This window comes from Dipodomys merriami, unplaced genomic scaffold, assembly GCF_024711535.1.
Source record: "Dipodomys merriami isolate MVZ:Mamm:240054 unplaced genomic scaffold, mDipMer1.0.p SCAF_42, whole genome shotgun sequence".
NCBI lineage: Eukaryota > Metazoa > Chordata > Mammalia > Rodentia > Heteromyidae > Dipodomys > Dipodomys merriami.
In genome coordinates, this window is record NW_027205826.1 from 11,978,730 (window position 1) to 12,006,642 (window position 27,913).

Genomic DNA, 27,913 nt, shown 5'->3' on the forward strand with positions numbered 1-27,913 from the left:
CAAACCTTTCCTACTTTAATAAGTTTTAAACTTAAGGTCAGGAATTACTATTCCAGCTTTTTGCTTTCATACTGTGTTCAACCCTGATGTTAATAACTATTCATCAAATTGGACTGAATATCATGGTGATAATTTAGAAGGTAGCTATTGCTATTAGATTTATTTTGTGACTTGGGTAAGTACTACAATGATTCCAATTTTTTTTTTGTACCAGGTCTGGGGCTTGAACTCAGGGCCTAGGTGTTGTCCCTAAGCTTTTGTACTCAAAGCTAGTGCTCTACCACTTGACCCATAACTCCACTTCCAGAATTTTTTTTTTTTGTGGTTAACTGGAGATTAGAATCTCATGGCCTTTTCTGCCTGGACTAGCTTTATCCCTAGATCTCAGCCTCCTGTGTAGCTAGGATTACAGGCATGAGCCACCAGCCCTTGGCTGATTCCAAGATTTGCTAAAGCAATATCAAGCCAGACCTAGATTTTCTTGATTATTAGTAAGTATCCCTTTCACAAACAAGACCCTGAAGTGTCACCATAGACATTTGTAGTTGAGAACTTGAACAAATAATACTTTTTTTTTTTTTTTTACATTGAGCCACACATGAAATTTCAACTCTGGTAGAAACAATTCCAAAACATGAGGAATCTTAGGTCTAACTGTATTTAGATTAACTGGTAGATTGTTATCTTTTTTTCTATGAGCTATTTAGGAACTTAATATATATTTTAAAAAATTCAGCTAGAATTATCAATGGGCTACCAGCATAAGGAGAATATTTTTTTCATTACTTCTGAAAGTGATCTTTTTTTCTTAACAATATAGAAGGCCACTTGCTACCTATCATCTTGGCTGATATAATTCTTAGGAGTAGTGTGATTTATCTGTAACATTTTCTTAAGTTTTTGTTTCAAAACCCATAGCTCCCTAAGAGAGCCGTATTTTAGCCGGATCAACAGCCTGCTTACACTGTATTTTCTTCAAATCAGCCCAAATTGCTTCCCTTTCCCTTGCTTGGTGCTTACCCTTTCCATTGTGCCTCTTCTTTTTTTTTTTTTTGTCGGTCGTGGGGCTTGAACTCTGGGCCTGGGCGCTGTCCCTCAGCTCTTCAGCTCAAGGCGAGCGCTCTACCACTTGAGCTACAGCGCCACTTCCGGTTTTCTGGTGGTTTATTGGAGATAGGAGTCTCACTGTCTTTCCTGCCTGGGCTGGCTTTGAACCTCGATCCTCAGATCTCAGCCTCCTGAGTAGCTAGGATTACAGGCGTGAGCCACCAACGCCCGGCTGTGCCTCTTCTTTTTGAGAAGAAACCAACTATTACCTGAATGAAGTCTAAAACTTGCTGATGTCGTTGTTTGGCAGCTGCAACCTCGCTGTCTGAAATTGCTTCCCTCAAGGACTGTTGGGTATTCAGAGAATCCAGCTCCACAACAGCAGAAAGGCGGCAATACAGACTAAGAAATTTCTCTCTGTAGCTGCAAAAATGAACTGGAAAATGAAGAAGCAAAATAAAACATATTAAGATTTGGCATAAAAAATTCATACCACACAGAAAATCAGTTGAATGAAAACATGCTTTATTAATCCTATCAGTAGAAATATTAAGCCATAAGTAAATTATAAATGTGTTCTTAAGGGCTAGATGTTTGGCTAATGTCAGTGTTCTCTCTCAAGTTATCAACTTCTGGTAAGATATGAGAAAGTGGTATTCGCTCAAGTTACCATTTAGGTAGACTTTTCCCTGTAGTTAAGGGCATATATATATCTATGTTTATGTATTTATATATAGATGTACATACATGCACATATACATACACATGTATAGTCAAGTGCTATATAATTATATTTCAGTCAGTGATGGGTCACTTATGCAATGGTGATTCAGTGAGATTATGTTGATTAATAATCTCATAGCCATCTTAATTTGTATGTAGTATATGATGTTTGTACAATGATGAAATTACCTTTGGCATTGTAAAACCAAGCACTACTATGTATGTACACATATAATTTAAAATATACTTGTGCATGTATGTATGTGATTGGGAAAATAAACATGCTTATCATTTAAAAAAATGAACAAAAAGCCAAGTCAAGTAGTATCTTATTTCCTGTTATGTGTCTTGCTTGCTCCTTTCCAAGGCCAAAACTCCCAGAAGAAACAAGATATACTTTTCTTGGGTTATCTTGGAAACTTCCCCCAAGGGCCTGTTATGATAAGCTTTGAAACTTCCTCTCTCTTCTCCTCAGCAACCCTTGAAAGAATGATAGGAAGCAATCCTTGGACAAACCATTTGTATCTTCAGCAGACTTGGCCTTTCCCTCTCAGAAAATAAAGGGACTGGGGTCCCAGACTTTCATCTCTATTATTTGTCCCTCTTCAGCAGGAACAAAGCAGCATAGGACAGAGCCTAGTATAAGCATCATGAAGTGGTCAGATTTCTCTTTTCAACTAGTTCTGACTAGATGAGCATAATTTCTAGTCTCTTCCTGGCCCATTGTTAAATGTAAGGACTCACTCTCCTTCAACCTCACTTATTTTATATATATCTGACTTTTACTAGTATGTTCCATTCTCTGGAAATGGGTCTATTCTAATCCATCATGCCTGTTAGAATGTTTTCATCATGACTTATTGCATGAAGAATTCTGTTGATTTTCAAGACCTAGATCTGGTCACTTAGGGAAAGTTAGACTATTATGCCTCAGAATGGGGAATCTGGTTATCTCTATATCTATCAGGATTCCTCTTCTCTTTATATTGTACACTTTACAGTTTTCATCCTAACCCTGCTTGCTTCCATGCTTAATTTCCTCTTAGGATACATCTTAGGTGAGAGGAAGTGTAACCTGCTCTGTTGTCTCCCTCACATGTCTTTTCTGCCTGGAAGTGGAAGAGAGGAATAGAATGAAAGCTTTGGTGTTATATCTTTACCCTAACGGGGCCTCATTTCAAGAAGTGTTTCTCAATCCAGAGAGTCACATACATGGGGATAATTTTTCTCTAAGATCCTTACTTTCTGACTTCTCTACTTTGTTAAGCACTTCCATGCCTCAAACTCAAAGAAGAGCTCATTTCATATACCATTTCAGTAAACAACGAACTATGGTTCTTTTTCCAAATGTAAAATTTTCATGTAGTTTCCTCATTTAAAAGACCTCTCTAGAGATCCCTCTTGACTTTAGGATAAAACTCAAACATTTCCTCCTGAAAAGGAAAGTTTGTGATTTAGGGTTTGAGTGTATCTTCAACCACTTTCACTATGTGACTATCATCAGCACCTAGCCATACATCAACCCTAAGCTTTGGACACACTGACCTTTTGTAGGTCCATATTTTTCAGCGTGCCTTTCCTCATCTGTAGATCCCTGTCTTTCCTCCTTCTGATACTTGATGATTCAGCTGAAATGTTTTCTCAGCAAAATTTCCAGTTTTTAAAATTTTATTCTAGGCAGAACTAGTTTTTCCCTCTTTTGTACTCCTGGAGCACTTGTTTCTAAACCACTGAGAAGATAGGTCTTGCTACTTTGTAATTACTTGCTTAGTTGACTGCTTTGGTATTAGATTGTGATTTTTTTGAGGGCAGAGACCATGCCCCTCTTAAATTTTTGTTTTCTCAGAACCTGGAGTATTGTAGCTTCTCAACTGTTTATTGGGTGAATAAAGAAATAAATGCATGATCTGACTCCACCTCTGAAGATTCCTTTTCCCTCTGTTCTCACTTCTGTCACTGTGCTGCATTTTCCTGTTTTGAAAGGTGTGTTTCAGGTCTTTAATATTTACTGGCAGCTCTGCAGGAAAGAGTCACCATTACTTAGTAGCTCAGTCTTGACCCTGGTAGCTCCCTGAAAGTGTCTTTATGCCCTTCAAGGAGGGATTATATACTCTTAACCCCTGACAGATGTCCTTTTTTGGCTGGAGAGTGAAACATCTCACAGACTGCTTTTCTAGATCAAGTTGTAAAACCTTTTTCTTTTGGCTTTTTTCTCTTTCTAAAATATGACTAGCAAAGTTGACTATGAAGAAGATGATGAATAATTTCTTTAAAAGAAACACTATCAATCCCATCTGAATTCCTAAAAGCCAGGGTGTTCACAACTTTCTCTTGTTGTGTCTTTGCGGTAGGAGCCGTGGGTCAGTGGGTGGTCTCCCAGCACCCGCCATCCATGCCACGCACCACAAGTGAGTTATGAGGAAGTTTCAACTGTAAGGCTTTTCCCCACTCTAGTGGTTTTCATCCAGAGCCTTTAATGTCACTTTAACAAATGTTGCTTTAACATAGTCTTTTGTGGTTTAGCAATGATATATTTGGTAGCCATCATTGAGGAGGGAGAATTGACTGGAAGCTTCTAATTTTTAAAAATGCGAATCACATGCATTTTACAGACAAATAGTATAAAGCTACAATAATGTCAATAATGGACCACATGATTTGTTCGATGCACACAGACTAAGACATTCTCTGTGGTGTGTTTCTCTCTCTCTCTGTCTCTCTCTGTCTCTTTCTCTGTCTCTCTTTCTTTTAAGGTAAGATAGTGGTAGACTATATAATATAGTTGACATGAACATTAGCAGTATGGTAAGTAGGGCAGCAAGTTCCTAGGCTTAGATATCAGACAGGAATGTGTTTGAATCATAGTTCTGCCATATGGTCAGAAAATAGCCTTTAGGGATCTCAGTACTATCCCAAATATGGGTAATAATGTCTACTTAGGATTAAACAATATAGTATATATAAAGTGCCCAATATAGAATATGAAAATACCACATACAAAATACATGTTTGTTTCCAAATTCTTCATCCTCAGGAAAATGAGGCCTTTAATAGTCAGAATATGAAAACAGGACTGGAGTTTAAGAATCTTTAACTCACAAAATTCCCAGTAAGTCTGACATATGGTCTAGTTTGGAAGTCAAGGAATCAAGGAAATAAATAATTTCTTAGGGTTAGTTTAGTGCCATGATTCTTTGCCAAAGTGGCAGAAAGCACCCAGGTACAAGATGCCTCTCTAGATTCCTGGTAGTGAATGAGTTGTCAGTTGGAATACAGGAGTGGAATCCTAAATCATGAAAAATGGGTATTAGGAATGAAGGCTGATATTATGCCATTTCCTGCAAGTCTGTGGCCTGGATTCCATTAGGCTCATTGCCTAGATATCCCACAGGCACCTCAAAACTCATCATTTGTCAAACTGAACTCATCATCTTTCCCCTCCCCCAGACTGATTCCTTCCCTCATATTTCCTGTTTTGGTAGATGGCAATGTGATCCATCTCAGCACCCTATTCAGACTCTCTGGCTCCACCATCTTGCTCTTCAACCACATCAAATCAATCACAAAAGTTTCATGACTTTAACTCCCAAATTCCTCTTGTCTTTTCTTTCTTCTTTGTACTTCTACCTTGGTTTGGGTTCTTATCTATACTCAGGCCAATGAATATGGATAAGCTCTGTTTTCTCCCAGTGTTTCTTGCAATCTGTCCTTCCCAGAAAAGCTAAAATATATTAAGACCATATCATCCTTTTTCTTAAAATCATTTCATTATATCCTATTACTTACAAGATAAAGTCTCACCTCTTAGGATGAAATAATCAACCCTTTATGATTTTGACCATTTTAACATTTAGCTTCCTCAGAAGCCACTAAGTATCTGTTACATTGAGTTACTAAGAGTATACCTAATCAAGTAGTACTTTCCAGTGCTTCCAAGCCTGTGTCCCTTTGCTCTTAGTGACTTTCTTTTTCAACTCTTGTCTTTTCTTTCACTTTGTGAATTTTTGTTTCTCTTTCCTATTCCAGCAAACATACTATCTATGTAAGGAAGAAGTCCACTAGCTTACATCTTACAGTTTTAATAGGACCATTGATATAGATGTCTGTTTCTCTTACTAGATTCTTAGCTTCTTGTAGGCCAACTTGCATCATTGCTGTCTATATGTGCAGTCCCAGCACAGAACCTGGCATACAGTGGGAGTTCATTAAATGTTTGTTGAATGAAGGATGTGACAAAGCACATACGTATGAAATATATGCCAGGCCTCAAGCTATTTTTCAATTCTCTGGCATTTTGTATTCCTAGTCCAATTAGTATGAATCATGCAGCCAAGAAAATCAGTAAAAATCAGGTTTTCTTATAATAAACCTGTTGTTAATTGGGACTGCTCACAGGGTCAGGGTAACCTTCTCACTACATGCTAGGTAGATCCATAAGGCCAGATCATTGACAGAGTAAGAGCTCATTGCTTTTCTTGTATCCTAGAATAGTGTGTATAGTGATCCTTACAGGCCCCCAGGCATTTATGTAAAGGGAACCTATCTTGCTCCTACCCAAGAGATGTCATCTCTGAGGGCTGTGGAAAGAGGAGTTGGTCTTAGGTAAAATTGTATCATTTTGCCTCAGAGCAACTCTGCTTGTCCAGATTTCTGAAGTTCTTCCTATAGGTCAGTCGTTGATTACCAAAGTGATCTATACTGTAGGAGATAGAAGGCTAAGCTGTTTTGTCATTTTTACCTGGTTACATCTGTTTAGTGCAGGAATGTGCACAGATTCAGTTTTCCATAACTGGTCAGCAAGTTTTTTGTTTCACTTAGTCCATTGGAAGGACCATGGTCAATTTGCCAAATCTCAAATCCTTTCATGGAGACAGGATGACTTATACAAGTCAAACTGAAATATAGGGCAATTCTTTATTCTGTTATAGTTTACATGTTCCCATAATTCACACCTTTTCAGGTTTCATTAAAATTCCCATGTTATTAAAATTCTCCTGGGTTCTGACTGAATTTTCAAAAACATTCTCTTTCCTCATAAGTGCTTAGTATATCTCAACCCTTTATTATGAAACTACACATGGAGAATAGAAGTTCCTGCTTACAAAAGAACACACAAATAAATGCTTAACACTTCTCAATTAGGTACATGAAAGTTCCTATGAAGGTGCCATTAATTCCTTAGTTGGGTGATGCCTAAATGATGGAAAAATTATGATAAATCTTCATCTTGAAAAGCTCTGATGGCTTGGGGATAATTATGATTCTTATTAATGCCTATAAATATTTTTAAAAATTGCTGGTGGTACTGAAATAAAATAAATATTTTATGGAGAGTATATTAATCTCCAGCTACTGTTAACAGTTTTCCCTGGTCCCTAGAAGGAGGCTAAAAGGGGTTAATAGAATTTCATGTGCAAGTAGAACCAAGCCCAATAAAGGAGTCTTTTCTGGTAGTTGACATGGTCCTCAATCAGTTGGATTGCCCATGATATGTCAATAAGGGGAGAACAAAGAAAGTAAGAAGGTATATGTTACTCTAGAGAGAGATATCTTGAAGTTAGGAACTGTGATACCCAGGCTTTGGTATGTGGCTTATTTTCCATAGATGAGAGTATCTGATGGTCTTATATTGTTTTTAGAATGGAATTCTATGCCTCCATCAGAAAGAATGACGTTGCCCCATTTGTTAGGAAATGGAAAGACTTGGAAAAATTATATTAAGTGAAGTAAGCCAGGCCCAAAGAAACATAGGTCCCATGGTTTCCTTTATTTGCAATAACTAGTATATGTCTGAGACATGAACCCCAAGATAAGGACTCAAATGTTTTTTCTTTCTTGCTGTTGTTTCTAGCATATTTATAAGATATTTCTTTGTTGCTTTGTATGTCCCTCCCCCACAGTATAACCCCTGTTTTCACTGTATTTGATGTTGGTATAATTTGTGGAGGGGAAGGGAAAAAACAAATTGTTTAAATATGGATGCAGGTGGACCCATCGCAACAATGAGATGTATGAGACATTATGTTGAAAAAGGAACTTTACAACTTTGGCGCGGGGCGGGGAGGGGGGGTGTTGGGGGAGTGGGGGAGGAGGGTGTGTGTGTGTGGGGGAAGGGATGGGAAGGGGAAACAAAGGAGGCAACAATGCTTGATAAGAAATGAACTCATGTGCTGGGAAGGTGGCTCAGTGGTAGAGCCCTTGCCTTGCATACCTGAGGCCCTGGGTTTGATTCCTCAGCACCACATAAGCAAAAAGAAAAAAGCCGGAAGTGGCGCTGTGGCTCAAGTGGTAGAGCGCTAGCCTTGAGCTGAAGAGCTGAGGGACAGCGCGTGCCCAGGCCCAGAGTTCAGGCCCTACAACCGGACCCCTCCCCTCCCCCCAAAAAAAGAAGAAATGTACTCATTACCTTGCCCATGTAATTGTAACCCTCTGTAAGGCATTTTCACAATAATTTAAAAAAAAAGAAATAAAACAGATCAAAGGGAAAAGCAAAATTGGATTTTAGTGTATTATTATGCCAACCTCAGCTATAGTTCAGTATTTATGTATTTATCTCTGTGTTCTAAGCAGCCCTGCATCAATATCAGCTGAGAACTTATGAAAAATGTTTATTTTCCAACTCCTTCCTATATCTACTGATTCAGCATTACTGGGGTTGACCTAGGAATCCATATTTCAACAAGGTTTCCAGTTGATTCTTGTTCATATTAAAGTTTGAAAGACATTGTTCTAGGGTACTGTATCCAAAAGTATGTGTTCTGTGGATTTTTAATAGGTGCCAGATTAAAAAATGGTTTCTGGTTAAGTGAATTTGGAAAATGCTAGGCTAATTGTTCTTTGGCAGTGGGGAAAATCTTCAGAAAAATCTCCTGGATTTTTCAGAGTTTTCCTTATTGTATTCTGCTCAGAACTCTTCATTGGTTTCCCAGCATACTTCAAGTACGTCTAAATTCCTTGTCAGGTTTTCATTTCTTTTCTTTCTTCCCCCGCCTTTTTTTTAGGTGCTAGGGATGGAAACCAGAGCCTTATGCATGATTGGCAAGTGTTCTACTACCAAGCTACATCCCCAGCCTGATGGGGCTTCTATTGACTCTCTGATCTCATCTCTTATCTCTGTTGTTCTTACTATATCTTGGGTATATTGATCTCTCAGCCCAGCACTATCTTACTCTGAGGGCTTTGCACTTGTTATTCCAATTGCCTGGAGATCTCAAGTCTCGCTTAAGTGTAACTTCTTTAGAGAAGCCTTCCCAGGTCATCCTTTATGAAGATGCAGATCTTTCTCCAGTATAGTTCCTTACCCTGGTTTCTCTGTATTCCCCAGTTCTCTGTTATATTATTATGTATTGATGGGTTTACTACTTATATAGGCTGTGAACTCCATAAGTGGTTACCGATTCGTCAGTGTGTGGATATTCAATAATATTTACTGGCAAATAAATGGACAAATGGATGGAGACAGAAAATTGTAGTAGGCTTCACCAAATTACAGAATAGACAGTAGTAAGAATTGAGGCAGAGAGTGTTGCCTTGAGAGAGTGTGCCTCACAGAAAGCAGGGCACACAGGAGCTTTTTGTCTTCAAACTCCAGAGTTATATCTGATCAACACTATTTTGATTGATACCAAATTACTGATTCTTCATACCAAGGCCACTGAGGTCCAGGGAAATGAATTTCATGTATTTTTGCCTATAATCAGGGAACAACAATAAGTTTAGTTTAGGCCGTGTGAAATACTAATAGCTCTCTAGTGAAACTTTTTCCTTAGCTCCTTTATGAGACATTTATCCTATGGAAACAATTTGCTTTCATTTCAGCTGTTACTAGCAAATACTGACTACAACTTCTGTGTTCAGTGCACAGTTTTTAAAATTCTACATTGCTACTGCAAGTGTGTCATGACTACTTCAATGTTGATTTAGCATCTTCAGAGCCAACATATTCAAAGCTTAAAACACCCTTCTCTTCCATTAATTCCTTATTTTTCACTTTTGTACTTTTGATAAAGGTGCCAATACCCTCATAGTCACTGAAGCTGAAACCAAGGCACATTTTTCTAGATTTCCCTTTCCTCTTTGTCAATTCTTATTTGTTACGTTTGGTGTTTCTCATGTCTATATTTTCTATACCCTTTCCTATTTTATTGGTTCTAACTTTACCTCTAGACTATTATAATAATCTCTTTTGACTCTTGGCTTTCATTGCAGCTTAAACAGATTCCTTAGTCTGACTCAAAAGAGTCAATGTGGCCCACTTGTCTGTGCAGCTTTGTGTACTCCCATTTCTTCATATTTTTCCGGTATAGTCATTTGTTACTTCTTTACTCTGAGTTCTTCTATTCCCATGTCTTTTCTCATTCTTCCCCCTAACAAGAAAGCTTTTCATTTTATACATGCTTATTAGCATGTATAGTACTTCAATACTCATATCACACATACTCCCCTTCATGAAGGTTTTCTGCTTGTTTTTTTGTTTTTAGAAAATGTACTTTTCTTTTAAAATATTACTTAATACTTAAGATTTGGGGCACATTATCATCATTCTAAAATAATTTATTTTCTCTTTTTTTGGTGCTGGTCCTGGGGCTTAAACTTGAGGCTTAGACCTTTTCTCTGAGCTTTTTGTACTCAAGGCTAGCACTCTAACACTTGAGCCACTGGCATTCTGGTGGTTATTTGTAGATAAGTGTCTCACAGACTGTCTTGCCTAGACTGGCATGGAAGCACACGATCCTCAGATTTCAGCCTCCCGAGTAGCTAGACTACCAGTGTGAGCCATTGGTGCCCAGTGTTTGTTTTCTTATTTTATTCCTACCATACTACTAAAAGTTTCTTTAGAGTAAGGCCTTTATATTAGTCATCTATACAGCTCTATAGTAGTGACCAAATAGATATGAATGGACTTAAAATAGCGTACTTGCCCTAAACAAAATTTCATAAGAGCAATGCTGCTATGTCATGGACTTATGAAATTCTTTGGCTGGGGAACTCATTAAATGTCTACATTCACATCCAGGCTATTCTAAATTAGTAAGGCCAGTGTCATACAACAGGGGACTCTGAACTCTCAAGTCCCAGTCTTCAAGTCTGCTTCAGTCTTTTCTGGAAAGTAACAGTTGTTCATTACCTTCTGGGCATCTGAAATGCTTGAAACAAATGAAACTAGAAGGCTTAAGCAAATTATCCTGAAGTGATACAATCAGATTCATTCAGATACCTGTAGCTTAAAATGAACCACCAGATAGTTCCTTTGTTCTCTTCTAAATCTGGTGGCTAGGAAATAATCCAAATAGGACCTGCTTCTATTCCACCCGCCTACTCACTCAGCCTCTACAAATTATACAATTCATTTGAATTGATGAAGCCCTTGTTAATTGCCTCTTACTGGCCTGTTACAAATGAAGAACAAGAAAGGAGGCAAAGCCTCCCTATTCACATTCTCACTAGGCAGCATTGGTCTGCAAAAACAGAGAAACTGGAGCCCAAGCTATTCATTTTTGGAAGTCAGAACATCTTCTACCATCAACACTCCATGTTAAAATCACAATGTTACATCTTGAGAGACTTTGCCCATTTCTCAAATTGTCTGTTGGAAATTATGAGTCTGTTCAATAAATCAGCACTACTTATATTTGTAGACTTTTTTTCTCCAAAGTGATACAAATTCTGTTTTAATTTTATTATTTTTTCCCAGTTGGAAGTAAGAGGGCAGAGAGGGGGGGGGAGAAAGAGAGGAAGAGAAGGGGGGGAAAGTGAGAGGGAGAGGAGGGAAAGAGAGGAGGAGGAGGAGGAAAGAGGAGGAGCAGTGCTTTTGATGAGAACATTGTTTTTGTATCTATATTTAAGAAACCAAAGGAGAAACAGAAAGTAGAGTCTGATAACTGAACTTTCAGTCCAGAATTCCTTCTTCTCCATTGGGTCTACTAGATTTCAATAATTATTGCTCAGACACATAGTCTTGGAGCTTTGCTTTTGCTCTGACTTGTACACAGTTCTAGGAAGGGTTGTTGCCAAAGCCATCATGTGATTTATTGACCCTCCACTGGGACAAGGGGGAACAGATATAACTTTGTGATTTTATTATAAGGAGGCTGGGTTAATATTTCTAGGTGAAACAAGCTACTATACCAAGTTCAAACATCTGAAGAGGGAGGTTAAGAAATCCTGAGTGTGGGGTGTAAGGATTATTCTGTCCTGGGGCTGTACAGACGTCGTCTGAGGCAGGGAGCAGGAGAAGAAAGGACACATTGTGACCCATTTCCAACACCTCCTGTGTGTAGAGGCGGAAGTTCCTTGCCTGCAGAGGGACACGCGTGGAGGAAAAATAGGAGAGTTACAACATGGCACTTACATAAACAACACCAAACTGGCATAAAACATCTAACAAAATTACACAACTTCAAGCTTGGAATTTTTATACAACATAAATATTAGGGCTCAGCCCATTTAATAATGCTATATAAAATCAAGATTTAAGGCAGTAATGTTCCACATAAACTCTGAAAACAACATTTATGCTTCTTATAAAAGTAGAAAATGATTGCATTCTGTGGACTTTTCAAAATGATGAATATAATTACATGAAGCAACAAAAATGGATTGAATTAAAAATCCACTAGTTTCAATTTAAGTTGGTTAAGGGGGAAAAATGTAGTTTCTGGCCAAGGACTGAAAAAATTTTACAAGTATTTAAAAAAAAATGTTGTATGTACTGTTAGGCAGTTAGGCAGCCTTCTCCCAACATGTATATGTAGCCCGAGAGTTACCAATGAAATATGAGTTGTTTCAAACCTGTGAAGTCTAAGAAACCTTTTAATACCATCTACTGTCAAAAGTAGAGCTGATATTTTTTTCCTTGTGAGCATAGGGCCACACCTAGAATAATTTAGTTGTTCCCTTGGCTTCTTTAGGATATATCTTAAAATTTAGTCATCATCATTGTTGACCGATTTGGACTGGTCTTACAGTATTGACTTAAAATCAGAGCAGTACCTCATTGAAAAGATACTTTCCAAATCTCTAATTGTTTCTCTTGCCTCCATCACAGTTATCTCTCTTATTAAAAGGGAGCCAGTAACTTCTGTTATTATCTTCTTAATACTTGCTAAACTTGGTTCTCTTTCTTGCTGTAGAAATAAAGCATGTGTGTGTGTGTGTGTGTGTGTACACACGTGCATGCGCACGCACACACACACATACACACACACAGGCAGCTGAATATTCCATCATGTTAAATTCTTAGAACATCACAGAATTAGCTTTTACTAGTTCTTTTTTAATCCAACCATTTCCCTTAAAGGTACTTGTTTATGGACTTACAATGTTTACATTTTTATTTAAATAAGAAAATTGTGATAGGGAAATCTTGGTTTGTGGATAGACATTATAACATAACTTGGCTTTTGCTTTAGATGCTACTACTATTATTCTCTTATTCTTTAATACATTATTTGCATATATAACCATACCCTTTTTGTTTATGCACACACACATATACATATTCTTGTAGCTTCATGATTCTGAGATTGAGCCTTGTTGTCTTTTGAAGTATATTAGATGATTTTATCTTGGTTGATCAGTATATTGGGATCTGGAAAACTTAAAAAGGCCAGCACAAAGTAGCTAGAGAAAAGAAGCAGAAGTGCAGCTGGGTCTACTTGGAGGCATTAAATTCATAATGTGCATGTACATGCCGAGTGGTATTTAAATAAATGAAAACAAACTTGCACATATGCCTCTTGAGTAAGTTTTACCTTACAATACAGTTTCTGTGATCCATAAAAAGAAGATAAAAATGGTAAGGTCTAGTACCTGGTGTAGAGGTATATTGATCTGCTTAAGGAGAGCCTTCACTGCCATCTGGAGCTCATAGAAGAACAATTGCATGGGGCAGTCAGAAGTATGATCCACACTTTCCATAGATTCAGAGCCAGAAAGCTTTTGGATCCATTCCCACTCCTCTCTGTAAGTTGAGTCAAGTTAAAATTAGAAATATAACAAAAGTTCAGAATATAGCTCAGAACTTTCTAAATGTAAAGGTCCAGAACCTAGATGACCAATTTTTGAAGGTTAAAAATCAATTTAATTCATGAAATTCAAATGGGGTTTTTAATCTAAATGGAATTTTAAACAAGGCATTTCTAATTAAGGTTACTTTTTACTTTACCTAGCAAAGCACATATACCTAAGAACAATAGATCTGATTTGTATGGATCAGTTTTTGAGATTGAAGCTTTCGAGTATTTGTAATAATTTCCTGACTGTCCGTATTCTTTTCCTGTAGATCTTCTGCAACTTCTTAGAGTCTACATTTTTACCACAGGGGCATCTGCTGGTTAATTCTGCAGTTGGGTAACCACAGGATTCTGATCCAACTCAGGCAACAAACCACATGGCACATTTCAACTCTGCCCTGTTGTAATCATGGGGACTATTTTGGTTTCTTTCCCCTTCCAAAAGCTTGAGGAAAATCACAAACAGGAACACAGACAATTTCAATAAAAGGAACTAGAGGACACACATCACTGCTTCTATCCTCCTCCCAAATCAGTTAATCTGTGTCTTTATTCTGCATGCTCTATAGTTCTTCCTAATGAACTTTTCCAAATGTCGCACAGAAGGGAAGGGAGAATAATGGTGGTGGTAGGAAAGCACAACTGATTAGTTCCCCCAAAGGTTGTTCTTCAAAAGGAACTTGAAAAGAGCAAGGTAAATGCCTCTTGGGCAGCATTGTTTCCACAGGTATTTTAGCCCAACTCTCTAAACACAATTGGCCCAGTTTGTTCTTCAAACTCTACAGGGAGTAGCAATGTGTTCTTAAGAGCAGACTATAGAGGAAAGGCAAGCCCTCCTCCCTAGTGATGGAAAAAGAGGAGGTCCTGACTTGTGTTCCCACACTAACAGCTCCAAGGGCTCTTTCCGAAGGGTCATAGCAGCTTGGGCTAAAATCTGTGAGTCAGAACACCAAATTGATTGTGGCCTGAGCTTAAAATAAAATATTAAAATCTAAAACCTATCTTTTGCCTCAGTAAGAAAAAAATAAAATAAAAAGTCATTTAGTGGTCTGAGTATACATTTGGTTTCACAAAAGATTGAAACTATTACTTTTTTCTCATCATTGATACTGAACTAACTGAGAGGTTTATGACTAGCACATGTATACATTTCCAAATCTAAAGGACAACATTGCTAAAATAGAGTCTCTAATCAAATTAGAAAACAAATCACCAGAAAGAATCCATGAAACACCTACCACTGCTGAAAGCTTTTGTGCAAACCTTGAATCTTTGGGAAAGATCTATTAGCATAACCACTAAAAGCCAAGAGTCTAAGCCCTTAAGACACAAATTTAGAAATGTTTGAAAATGATTGTTGTCAATACAACCCACAAGTGAACCGTGTAACCTTTTAAGGACTCTAAGTATAACAAATTTTGAATGTTGAAGCAACCACCAGATGGCAGACTTAAAGTCTAGGTCCAGTTGATAAGTGAAAGAAAATATGGTGGTCAGTAAGTTCTTCTGAGCGGTCAGTAAGTTCTTCTGAGCGATGATCATCAGCATCATTATTTCCTTCTCCATTGTGATCATATAAATCTTGTGAGACATTATAAAGTCTTACCATTTTAGTGTGTGTGTGTGTGTGTGCGCGCGCGCGCGCACGCGCGCGTGCGCCAGAAGAACTGGGGCTTGAAGTGCTCAAAGCTAATTTTCTACCACTTGAGCAACAGCTCCACTTTTGGCTTTTTTGCTGGTTAATTATTGAAATAAGAGTCACAAAGACTTTTCTGCCATGACTGGCTTAAGCCACAATCCACAGATCTCACCATCCTGAGGAGCTAGGATTACAGGTGAGAGCCAATGACACCTGGCTTAGGGAGTAAATTTTAAATAAGCAAATTAGAGTCTCCTTTAGTTATAAAAATCCATAGGTGTAACTAGAATTTTAGAATCTAGTTTGACTGTCAAAGCCTGAAGAAATCTAGAGGTTTATTTTATTCCATGTTCTTTTTTCTTTTCTTTCTTTCCATGTTGAGCACAATTCAGTTCATAATAGAAGACTTTCAGAGGCTTGTTGTTAGGGTTGTAAAGTTGAGCCAGATTATCAAGATTGGGCAACTTTCCCAAAGCTAACTATCTTCCACAACTGCCAAACCATGGAGCAAACTTCCAGAAGTCAAGGCCTTGTTACTTTCTTTTATGTAAGAAACATATAAGGCTCTCAGGCTGGAAGGTTAGAACTAGGGAAAAAGAGACATGGGTGGGAGGCCTTTAAGATCAGGAAGATTGATAGTTCTCCCCAATCCCATTCCCACAGGTGATACTATACACAAAGAACAATGAAATGTGTAGTTATTTTAAATTAGGAATAATGATATGGGAAATAAAGGTCATCTGTTCATTAACCACTTGAGTGTCAAAGGTTGCACTAAGAGGATGGGAAAGGATAGTAGTGCCCTTTTAATGGATTTGCCTTGCCTGAAGATCAATACTGCTTTTCTTATCTAATCCTAAAGTTCAGCTTTGCCACTGTTCCAATGTGCTGTGAGACGTCCTGCCACAGAAACTACAGTAGCAAGTAAAACTTCAGTTTTCTTCATATCAGATGGTCACTTCAGCTGTTGTTGGGAAATCCCAACACTGGACAACTTACTTGGAAATGTTATTGTTTTCCCGGACCTTCACATGGCAGAGTATGTTGGGTAGCTTTTGGGTCACAAGGACTTTGATCTGATCCACAGAGCTACATAGCTTTAGGTAACCTAGATATAATCCAGGAGATAGACGCTGATGACTCCTTTTGTAATAGGAGAGAATGTCCTGTAGGATGAAACAAAATTAAATAAACACCTTGCAAAAAAAGTTGGACTGGTTATGCAAAGGAGCTATGACAAAATAGGTAAGAAACCTCAGGTATTGTCATGAATGCTGGGCAAGTGTTGATGTCATAACTAGCCTTCAGAAGAATTTTCTTCCAAACCAGGCAATCAGTCTTGATACATATTTTGCATGGTAGTTTTTCTCATACTTCTGTACTAAGGATAAGTTTTGTGGGATGTGATTGGGAATAGTCTGCTGATGGTAGAGGCAAATAATAAAAGACAGGATTCATAATTTCCCTCCTTTAGATAATTTCCATCTTTAGATGGGAGAAGACAGTTGCTCAATTGATAGTTGACAATACATAGGACTCCATAATTTCAGAATTAAAATGAAAAAGCCCATTTTAAATGCAACCATTTATAAGTCAAAATTTTAAGTAGTTGAGAAAGGCCTGAGGGGAAGAACAAAGGAGGAGGTAACAATGCTTGATAGGAAATGTACTCATTACTTTGCTCATGTAACTGTAACCCCTCTGTACAGTATTTTTACAATAAAAATGTATTAAAAAGAAGAAAGGCCTGATTGATGATTTTAGCTTAAAAATTAAAAAAAAGCCTCAACAGAGTCTTTCGATCTTATTAACATTTAAATTTAGTTATAACTATTTACTAGTTTAGAGAATGAACTGAAAGAGTCAAAACTTATCTTTGGCTGAATTGTTTAAGAATAAATTATATGATAGCTGGTGATAGTCTTCATATTTGACTTTTGCAATGTCATCATGAAGAGGATAAGGTTTTTCAAAAGCATTTGAAGGCATATTTTTGTCCTGGGACATTTAAAAATTTTTGATATTCAAGTAATGTTCGTATGAAGTTCTTGTTTATTGTATGCTCTTCAGTTATTTCAATCATTAATTGGTCTGCCATTTTTAAAATCTCAATTGTCAATGACTTTGCACTGAGTTGATTAGGTCTCTACATCATCTGTCGTCTTTAATTTTCTAAAACTCTATCTATTTTGCCATGTAGTGAAATAGTATTGAAATTTTATTGTCACATCAAAATATGACCCAATCTGCAGAAATTGAATGAAATTGTTAGTATAATAGGGAGTGCCAATTAAGTTAATCAGAATGAAATGTTGAAAGAAATCTTGTTTTATATATGATCAGTTCTCTAGTAACTATTTGGATTATGACTTTTGCCTTTCTGTACAACTGCAGGGACTCAGATAACAACGAATAATTGGAAAATAGAGCCACTCTTTCCCTATCCACTTCCTATATTAGTACATTAGACCTTTAAACCTTTGGGCACTATGGGGTGGGAAATAAAGGAATGATGAATCAGGTACCAATTAGAAGGGGAAGTTTCCTGTAGGCTAGAGTTTAGCCTGGTTTTTGGAAAGTGTTTAATAATTATGAATAAATTTCAAATGTGTCTTCACAAAAATGACAAGTACACTAGGTGTTAGAAATGTTAATTATCTTGATTTAATTTTCTACAGTATATACCATATAAAATCACTGTATGTGCTAAGTACATCTATGTTTTTCATTCATAATATTAATAAGTATTTTAAAGAATGAAACGAAGGGAACCAACTCTCCAGTAAATATAGAGCAGGCAAGAAATAAAGCAAAAACAAGTATTCAGTGTTCTGAAAGGAAAAGGAATATATGAGCCTTCTTGGGCCACTATGTCTGAAGGAATTATCCCTCCTCTGTAGAACTAATCATCTGTACCATCTAGCATATTCTGTATCCGGTCTCCTATATTCTGTCCTTTGTTAAACAGTACTGAGTTTGTGTGATATGTCTAGCACTATGGGAAACATTCAGGTTTCAGATAAACATGATATGAGCCCTACTGTTGTGGAAGGTGAAATAAACAGATTGGTAAATGTATGACCTCAGCATATTGAAATCAGTTTTTAATAGACAGTATAGCCTCTAGTAGAAGGAATATTTGTTTTATATTTTTCTTTTCTGCTTTCTCTTTATGTTTTGGTCTCTTGTCTGTCTGTATCTGTTTCTCTCCCTTATCCCTGTCTTAGCTGGAGGTTAAGCCAAAGGCCTTGCACTGAGCTATATGCTCAGCTCTTCTGTTCTGTCCTTGAACTGGACTATGAAATTAATGGTAAGGCTGTTTTTTCTTATTGCTCTGAGTTCTTTTATACAAAATACAATTTTTTGCCTTTATAAAAATAGTTTGTATAAGATAGGTATATAATGTGTACGAATCAGGTCAGATCTTAGAATAGAGGAATACCAGAAGTTACAAAATGAGAAAAGTCATAATTGGATAGAAGATACAAGTAATTTGTATAGAAAAGTGAAGTCTAACCTTTTGAAAGACATTTGGAAAAAATTAAAAATAGAAAAAATGTTATCAAGAAGGAAGAGATTCTTACTAATACTTATGTCTTCTATAAGGTCTCCTTAGAACATACCATAGGTAAGTCATTACCGGAAGAAGTTCAGTCAAGATAGTGTTTTGGGAAATAACCAAAGGGAGAGATGGTTCATGTGGCAAGGAAAAAAGAAGGATTTTTTTTCAACACTTTATTTTTTTTTTTTATTGTAAAGATACTATACAGAGGGTTACAGTTACATGAGTGAGGTAATGAGTACACTTCCTTTTGAACATTGTTACCCCCTCCATTGTTTTCCCCCTATCATCCCCTCCCTCCCTCCAAAAAGAAGGATTTTGATTAGCGAAATTTGAAGATAGGTATCCTAGGAGAATTAGCAGATGTGGCTATAGATCCATAGGTCATTATTTTTGGGAAGTCATGAAGAACTGGGCAAGTCCCTAAAGACTAGGAAAGGGCAAATATGCCTGTCTTTGAAACAGAAAGGGTTTTCCCTGCTTCTATACAGAATGATTCTAGTAATTAAAAATCCCAACTTATTGATCTTAGGGAAAAATGAGAAAGAACCATCAATTTTAAGTCACCTTGGGAATCCTGACACATTAAAGAGAAGTCCACATGGTTTTGTAAAGAGTATCATGCAGACACCTTTAATATCTGACAGCAGCAAAATTGGATCCACAGACCAGGGAGAGGTCTTCAGTGTAATCTGTTTCACTAGATAACCTGGAAAAAGTAGAACTGAATTACTGTAGCAAGCTGAATATCTGGCTTGAAGATTTGTGCATAATGAAGGTGGTCTGGGAATCACAGACAGATTGAGTGATGGCCCAGTAGTGATTGGTCCTTGGGGCTAGTCTGTTTAACTTGTTTATTGGCATTCTGGACAAAGAAAACTAAGAATGTGTGTATCAAATTTGTGGACCCTAAATTTGGTATGGTTTTACTTTTCTGGAATATAGTAATAAGGCTATGAATGACCTAGTGCATTGGAAAACTAAGCCTATCATAATTAGGGTTGAAATTTAATAAGAATAGATGCTTTTAAAGACCTAAACTGGAGAGAGAACAAATATAGGATGGGAAGGGTATAAGTGAAAAATATGCAGGAGTCAGTAATGGCCACAAATAGAATGTGAGTTAGGAACATACTATTGTTTTGTGAAAACCAACACCATCCTGATAGTTTTTATTCAGTCTTTAAAAAGACTATTGCTGAGCATTTATTATATATTTTCTTGTCTTGACATAGTCATTTATCATTAGTTAGAAGGTTTTTGGAGTGTGAAAAATCACAGGAGGAGGAAGAAGCTTTCTCATTCATATAATCTAAAGTATACTTAAAGGCCTTCAAATTGATACTTTTAGGTCTGTGTATCACTACACATAACCTCTACTCTACATCCTGTACATATTACAGCCTGTTAAGTCTCCTATCTCCAGACCTAATGGGTGCTTTTTCTTGACCCACACATATCCTAATTCCTGTTTTGATTGTTGGCTAATAAATTCACTCATTGTACCTACTTTTTCTGAGCAGCTACTACACATAACACATTCTTGTTTGTTTGTTTGTTTGTGCTGTTCTTGGAGGTCAAAATCAGGGACTGGGTACTGTTCCTGACTTCTTTGCTCCAGACTAAGACTACCATTTAAGCAACAACTCCAGTTCTGGCTTTTTTCGTTGTTAATTGGAGATAAGAATCACACTTTTTTTCTTGCCCAGGCTTTCCTGCCCAGACTTTCTTTCCCAATCTTTCCTGCCCAGGCTTGCTTTGAACCATGATCCTTAGATCTCAGCATCTTGAGTAGCTAGGACTGCAGGCATGAACACCAGCACCCAGCACATTAGGCATTGTTAATTACATCAGATGAATATGACATGATTTTTCCCTTCATAGGACTTGTAATTAATGTGTAGAAGAAACACGTAAGCTAGATATAATAATAATAAATAATATTGGGTAAGGTCCATGTGGACCCAAGGGAAGGTGAGATCTACTTTTTTTGGCTCCTGCTTGTTTTTAACATCATGCCCTGTAGTTAATTTATTATTAATTAATTATTATTAATTCCATTTATTTAAATCCTCCCTCCCTCCTTTCTCTTGCTGTTTTCTTCCACCCTATAATTTACCTTCATGGCTCAGCCATATGTCATCTCTTCTGCAATACCTTCCCTAATACTGTCAGACAGAATTAGTTAATAACTGCTTTATAGCTATTAATAGCTGTATGTTCCCATAGTATACTGTTTGAACTGCTATCAGGCTCTGGTTTGATTCTGTTTTGCATTACCTTGATTAATTCACAAGTCTTTCTCCCTCACTTGACTGAGCTCCTTGATAGCATGAACCTTGACATTTGTTTCTTCCTACAGAACCTAGAAGAGTTCCTGGAATCTAGTTGGTATTGAAAAAATGTATTAAATATGAAATTAAAGGCCTACAGGTGGTAGGGTCTGGGCCTGGGCTTCTGGGAGGGAATTTGCTATGTTAGTGTCTAGGAAAGGTATATTCAATCTGTTTTCCTTCATCAGCTTTCTTAAGAGCTTGCTAAAGGAACAATAGCATTTGCTTTTCTAGTAAATTGCAGGACTTTTATTTTGCTGTAGGAAGTATGGAAACTGGTTGGTGGTGATGGCAGAAGTCACAAAATGGTGGCTAGTGGTCTTTGTGGGCCCAAAATTATATATATTACAAATAATTTAAATTTTTGAGTTGTTTCGTGATTTTTGAAAACAAAGAGACTTGTCATAACCTCTCAATTTCCAACTTCTCTTTAATAAATGGAATATGTAAGAATAAGTGGAAATAAGTGAAATAATAAGTGGAAAATGGGTCTATGTTTGGGAATATATTTTCTACTCTAATTAGCTGAAGCTTAATAGGGTTCTTTGTAGGGACTATTGGTTCTTACTGTTCCTTTTTGAAATTGAGATATAAATTCATCATCATAAAGTGTGAATGCAGTGGTTCTTAGTAAATTTATAATGTTGTGCAACTATCATTTGTATCTAATTCCAGACCATTTCCAGTACTCCAGAAAGAAACCTCACATTTATTAGCTTCTCATTTGCTAATTTCTCCTCCTCTTACTCTTAGAACCATTGATTTACTTTTTCTTTCTGGGTTTGCTCATTAATGATTATAGTCTCTGAGATGACTCACACAACATGTGACATTTTGTATTGTGCTTCTTTTGCTTAGCATATTGTTTTCAAGGTTCATACATTTTGTAGCATGTATCACATTTTACCTTTATGGCTGAATAAGATTCCATTATCTATCTATCTATCTATCTATCTATCTATCTATCTATCTATCTATCTATCTATCTATCTATCTATACTACATTATATACTTACATATATTACCTTTTGTTCAAATGTTCATCAGTTGTTAGACATTTAGGCCTTTTCTACTCTTTAGTAATTATGACTAATGTTTATGTGAATATTCGTGAATCCATTTTTGATTGAACTCAGTTAATTCTTAAGTTCAATTCTGATTCCGATAGTTTATTTATTTATTTATTTAGTATAAGTACTGGGTGTTGCCCTTAGCTTTTTCCACTCAAGGCTGACACTCCAGCATTTGAGCCAGATCCACTTCAGCTTTTTGGTGGTTATCAAAGGTAAGAGTCTCACAGATTTTACAGTCTGAGCTGGCTTTGGGTCACACTGAGTTTGCTTTGAGTCACGATTCTCAGATCTCAAACTCCAGAGTATCAAGGTGTTAACCACAAGTACCTGGCTTCCTATTGTTTGAGATATCTGAGTTAGATGCTTCTTGAGGGTAGAAGGAGTAGGAGTGTATAACAATCAATCAAATGCAGAAAATACAACCCCAAACAAAAAGCACAAATGGCAGAAGAGGTCTTGGGCACTTAGCATATAAGAAGATATTAAGTATCTGGAAGTGGCAAAGAATGCCTAAGGAGAGGGAAAATACAGAAATGGGAAGACAGAGAAGGCAAGAATCACCACAGCTTCTCCAGGCTCCAGGACATACTTGTAAGAAAGGAGACAGAGAAAATGGGGGAAAGTGAGTAAAGCAGCATGTTATAATGGGAAGGCACCAGACTAGTTGCCAGGAGATGTAGGCCTAGTGCTTGTCTAGCTGAGTTTTTTTTTTTTTTTTTTTTTTTTTTTGCGAATAGGACTTTGTCAAGTTATATCCTTGAAATCCATGCTTTCATATGTGAACTGGACATAAAAGAATTACTTAATCTTGCTAATTTTTCAAGAGAATCAAATAATATGAGACATGAGAAAATTTTACAGAGTATATCGTTCACATGTGAAAAATTAATCTTCCATTAAACACTTCACATGTGAAGTATCCAGTTATTGAAGTGACTCCAAAGATCATAAGTAGAATAAGCCAGCATTCAGGAGGGGTCTGCATATTGGAAGTATCCTCATTGTCAGTTAGTTTGCTCAGAGGGATTCTAATTTGTCCATAGTATCTTTTACTTCCTAGGCAAGCATGAGATACATTTTTCTCTTCCTCATTTACATATATGAGAGAGACCATTTTTGAAAGGTGTAGGAATTGAGAAGGCTAGGAATTTGAGGGGGGTAGATACTGCAGTTTTGCTGGGGCCCTATTACTAATTTAGTTAAGGCTAAGTTTTTTTCAACCCTTACCTTTTCTGAAAACTCTGTTTTTATACAACCTTTCTATTCCTACCCTTCCCCCTTTTTAAAATTAATTTGAGACAGGGTCTGTGATAGCTAAAGCTGTCCTGGAACTTGTCATCTTCCTGCCTCAACAATATAAATGCTGGGAGGCTTCTGTCTTATGCTTGGCTATGGCAGTGCAACTTTTATTTTTACTTTTTCAGTTAAAAATTTAATTAGCATAATAAGTTGTTCAAGGGGAGTTTTCATTTTGCCACTTCCATTCATATCACAATGTACTCTATTGCCATATATATATATGGCAATATATATATTATATATATTATATTATATATTATATATATATATATAATTTTTTTGTACAAGGTAGATGAGTGATGGAATAGAATGGCCAGCAGTAGAGGTCTCCTGGGAGAATAGGGATAAGGAGATGGATTGCATGTGTCCGGAAGGGAGCCTGATGTTGCTTGGATCCTTCTAAGTGAAGCAATAATAAAAATCACTAATATTGATTTGCTTTTTTTCTCTTCTAATGCTTTATATGTTAATTCATTTAATTCTCATCAGAGCCCCATGAAGTAGGGTTTTCTGCAGAGGAAGAGATACAAGGGGCAAAGAAATAAGTAACTTTGTAGTCACAACACAACCAGAATGGATGGATCAGGAATTATATTCAACTGACCTCTTTGCAAGTGGGTACCCCATAGTATATTGTGAGGTCGCAGGAAGAGCCTCAGGCTTCTATTAGGATACTTGGATCTTCATTGCAGTCCTCTAATAGAACATCTGTGGCCTGCTGTTGTGGAAATTACATAGCATGCTTTACCTACCATTAAAACTTGTTTCAGCCAGGCACAAGTGGCTCATGCCTGTAATACTAGTTATTTAGTAGGCTGCGATCTGAGGATTGTGGTTTGAAGCCAGCCTGGGCAGGAAAGTCTGTAAAACTCTAATTAACTACCAAAAAAAGCTGAAAGTTGGGCTGTGGCTCAAGTGGTTGAGCATTAGCTTTGAGAAAAAATGTTCAGGAATGGTGCTAAGGCCCTGAGTTCGAGCCATAGGGCTGGCACAATGGAAAAAAAAAAAGAAAGAAAAAGAAAGACTTGTCTCAACCAGTATGCTGAGTTGATAGAGCCAACTTGTGACATAATTAAATCTTACGTCTAGGAGTGATGGGATACCAGTCCTAGGAGTTTTATTCTTTATTTCTGCTCTAGTGTAACACCTATATGAGAAAGTGGGGAGAGAGACAAAGTAGGGGAAGGGGAAGGAGAGTGGGGGTGGGTGGGAATGACATCAAGCAGGAATGTGCCAGTCAGCGGGGGTAAATTTTCCACTTGGATCTGTGTGGAAACCTGATCCTGCCTCTATTTTTGGTCTCCTCTAACAACCTTTCACCAGATTGGAATTTTTCTGCACCTGTAACACATTTTTAATGTAATAAGTCTAGGAGAAACCAGGTATTATATCATGCTGGGGCCTGCTGTGTTCCTAGGAGAAAAGGTAGCACAGACCCCAGTTTATCCCTATAGGGGATTAGTGTATTAGTCACCCTGTAAAAGCTCAATTTATTATGATTTTTAAAATGTTTCTTTTAGCACTTGCTTATAAAAGGTGAAGAAGGGAGGCACGAATGTGTCTGTGTTCCCTGCCCCCACCTTATTCACACATGCACGTATGGTCTATCAATTTTCTATGAACGCAGATTCCATAAAATCAAATCCAGAGGCATTGGCTTTGACCAATTAGCTTAACTTTGCTGTGTTGGACTTTGTCTTGGTTTCAGCCGGTGTGAATAATGAACAGGTGAGATTATTCCACTAGACACTCCTCAGTTAGGAATAAAGTAAGACTGAAAGTAAGGTAGCTGTTTAAGGTGACCATGAATAGCTACTGGGGCTGAGGCTTGGATTTTCAATGTTCATGTGTTACTGAGCCCTTCCTTCGGTGTTACTCCAAATGGACTTTCTTATAGATATATTTCATTGGTTGCATGGGGCTCAATGTGAATGTTTTTGCCCTTTTATCCACCTAACAGGAGAGTTCTATATAATTCATTGACTACTAGGTTAACGAGGGAAGGGAGGGAAGGACAGAAAAAGGGAGGGAAAGAGGGAAAAATAAAGGAAGGCAAACAGGAAGGGAGAGAGGAAGGGGCTGCTTGGGGCCTGTGCTGTCATCCATTCCAAGTGTGCATCTAAGCTACTTGGGTTTTGAATTTCCGTGGCTATTCAGTACTCATCCCACAGGATGTGATGTCACAGAGTAGAAAGATAAGTGCTTCCAATTAGAAGATTGAGTTGAAATTTCAGTTTTGCCATTTTCTATGTATCTAGGGACACATTCTATAGCTTCTGTTTTATTCTTTTAAAAAAGACCCATTGCAACAATGAAATGTACAAGATGCTATGTCGAAAAATGAACTTTACAACTTTGGGGGGGGAAGGAGATGGGGGGCGGGCAGGGAGGGGGGGCATGAGATGGGAGGGCAGGGATGGTAAGGGGAAACAAAGGAGGAGACAACAATGCTCATTACCTTGCTCATGTAATTTTAACCCCTCAGTATGGTATTTTCACAATAAAAAACTTATTAATAAAAAAGAACAAAAACATCAATGTGTAATTACTAAGATGTGGTCAGGGTCTCAAAAGGGCTTGTGCAAATGAAGAAATTCATGGCACTGAAGCTTCATTAACTTCACCAAATTTATCTCTACATATAGTCCTGCATCCTTTAACCTCTTCTAGCTCCAGTTATTTCATTCCTAAAATTGACTTAATCAAGCCATCTGTCCCAAGAGAATAATCTATAACAAAGCAAGAGGAAATTTGTGTTTTTTCTAAGTGTCATATGTAATATGTACATGCACACACATATATATCACACATGCACAGACTACTATTACTATTGTCCATTCGGGTACTGATTGAATGTTGTGGTTACACTCTGTTTCCTACCCAATTATTATTAGTGTTTTTTATTAGTTCATTATTGGTAAGGGAATTTTCAGAGGACATTTTCAAAGTGACTGCTATTTTACATTGCTTGATAAGTTTCACATCTAGAGAGGGGTAAATAAAAATAAGCTTCAGCATCTCTCCTGTGTATAGAATCATAGTGATAACCTATCGCTCCCTCATCACTGCAGATGTCAGTGACTCTTGGTATATTTTACAGTGCTTCAGTAACTGTGGAAGCTCAAATATATCAGAAAAGTAGAAAAGAAGCCCCTACTTGCCTGGATAGTAATCAGCAAAATGTCTAAGGCTGTTGGTTCTTCTGGTGTTGATAGAGACTTCCTCTGGCTTTGCAGTTTTGAGATCTGCATCCACTTGCCATTAAAAAAGGAGTAAAGCATCTCCACCTCTCTGATGGTGACAATGAGCATGTTTCCATGCCGGTCTTTAATGGGCTCATAGTAAACTCTTCCCAAGTTGTGTGTTCCAAGTAAATTCTAGAAACAAATAGATTACTGGTAGCTTAGATGATATGGTAAGAGCAAGGCAACACAATACAACAGAAGATACTGGGAATAATTATGTGGTTTCTGAGAAGCTGTTTTTTATTTTTATTTTTCAAAAACCTAGACTATGTGGCATCACAGAAATGTGCTTAGCAGAAGCTCAGAGAAAATGTCTTCACCATGAGCCTACAAAGATTATAGCAAGAGGCACAAACATTATGTTTTTTTAAGCAAATCCAATATCTGTAAATATCTCTTACCCACATAGACACACCAGCACATAAACCTCAGTTACCAGCACTTGAAGAGAATCCCAGATGTTTTTAAAGAAAAATGCCTGATATTTCAAGTATGCTACTTGTGGACTTTCCAAGAGATCTACAGTAAGCTAGTATGAGGTGGGGTTGTTTAAAATGAAGAAATGAATTAACAATGTAGCACATTGTGCAGGTCCCCAAATGACTTCACATTCCCTATAAGATACTTTAATCAGGGGATTGACCTGGTTTGACTTACTCACTGCATTTTAGGGAATTATGTTTATTTAAATATATGTTGATATTGCTTAAAAACTAGGCCAGCTGAGGTAGACAATACTTTTAGGAAGATAGGAAGAATACCATATTAAATGTGGAGGGGTCCAGGTGAGTGTTACTGAAATAAACAGCAGTTTTACAAATAAGCAATGTTTGAAGATCCTAACCTAGAGCATAAGATAATTAGAATACCTCCCCATATTATTTTAAATACATATTTGAAAAATTATAAATCCTTTCAGATCTCCAAGTGGTTATTTTTATGTACTCACTTAAATGATGATGCGATGACCTACTAGTG

The 27,913-nt window shown here is 37.2% G+C and overlaps 1 protein-coding gene and 1 long non-coding RNA gene across 4 annotated transcripts in view; one reads left to right on the plus strand and one right to left on the minus strand.

Moving 5' to 3' along the window:
• Ankfn1 (ankyrin repeat and fibronectin type III domain containing 1) overlaps positions 1 to 27,913 on the minus strand; it is a 328,779-nt gene that overhangs the window by 23,882 nt on the left and 276,984 nt on the right. For both annotated transcript variants that reach the window (XM_069993244.1, XM_069993243.1), the window contains 5 exons: positions 26,852 to 27,067; positions 16,423 to 16,589; positions 13,582 to 13,732; positions 11,899 to 12,067; positions 1,317 to 1,483 (listed from right to left, as the gene is read on the minus strand). In XM_069993244.1, the coding sequence (XP_069849345.1) occupies positions 1,317 to 1,483; positions 11,899 to 12,067; positions 13,582 to 13,732; positions 16,423 to 16,589; positions 26,852 to 27,067 (870 nt within the window). The remainder of the gene's footprint in view (positions 1 to 1,316; positions 1,484 to 11,898; positions 12,068 to 13,581; positions 13,733 to 16,422; positions 16,590 to 26,851; positions 27,068 to 27,913) is intronic.
• LOC138807461 (uncharacterized) overlaps positions 1 to 27,913 on the plus strand; it is a 426,938-nt gene that overhangs the window by 23,368 nt on the left and 375,657 nt on the right. The gene's annotated exons all lie outside the window — the stretch shown is intronic.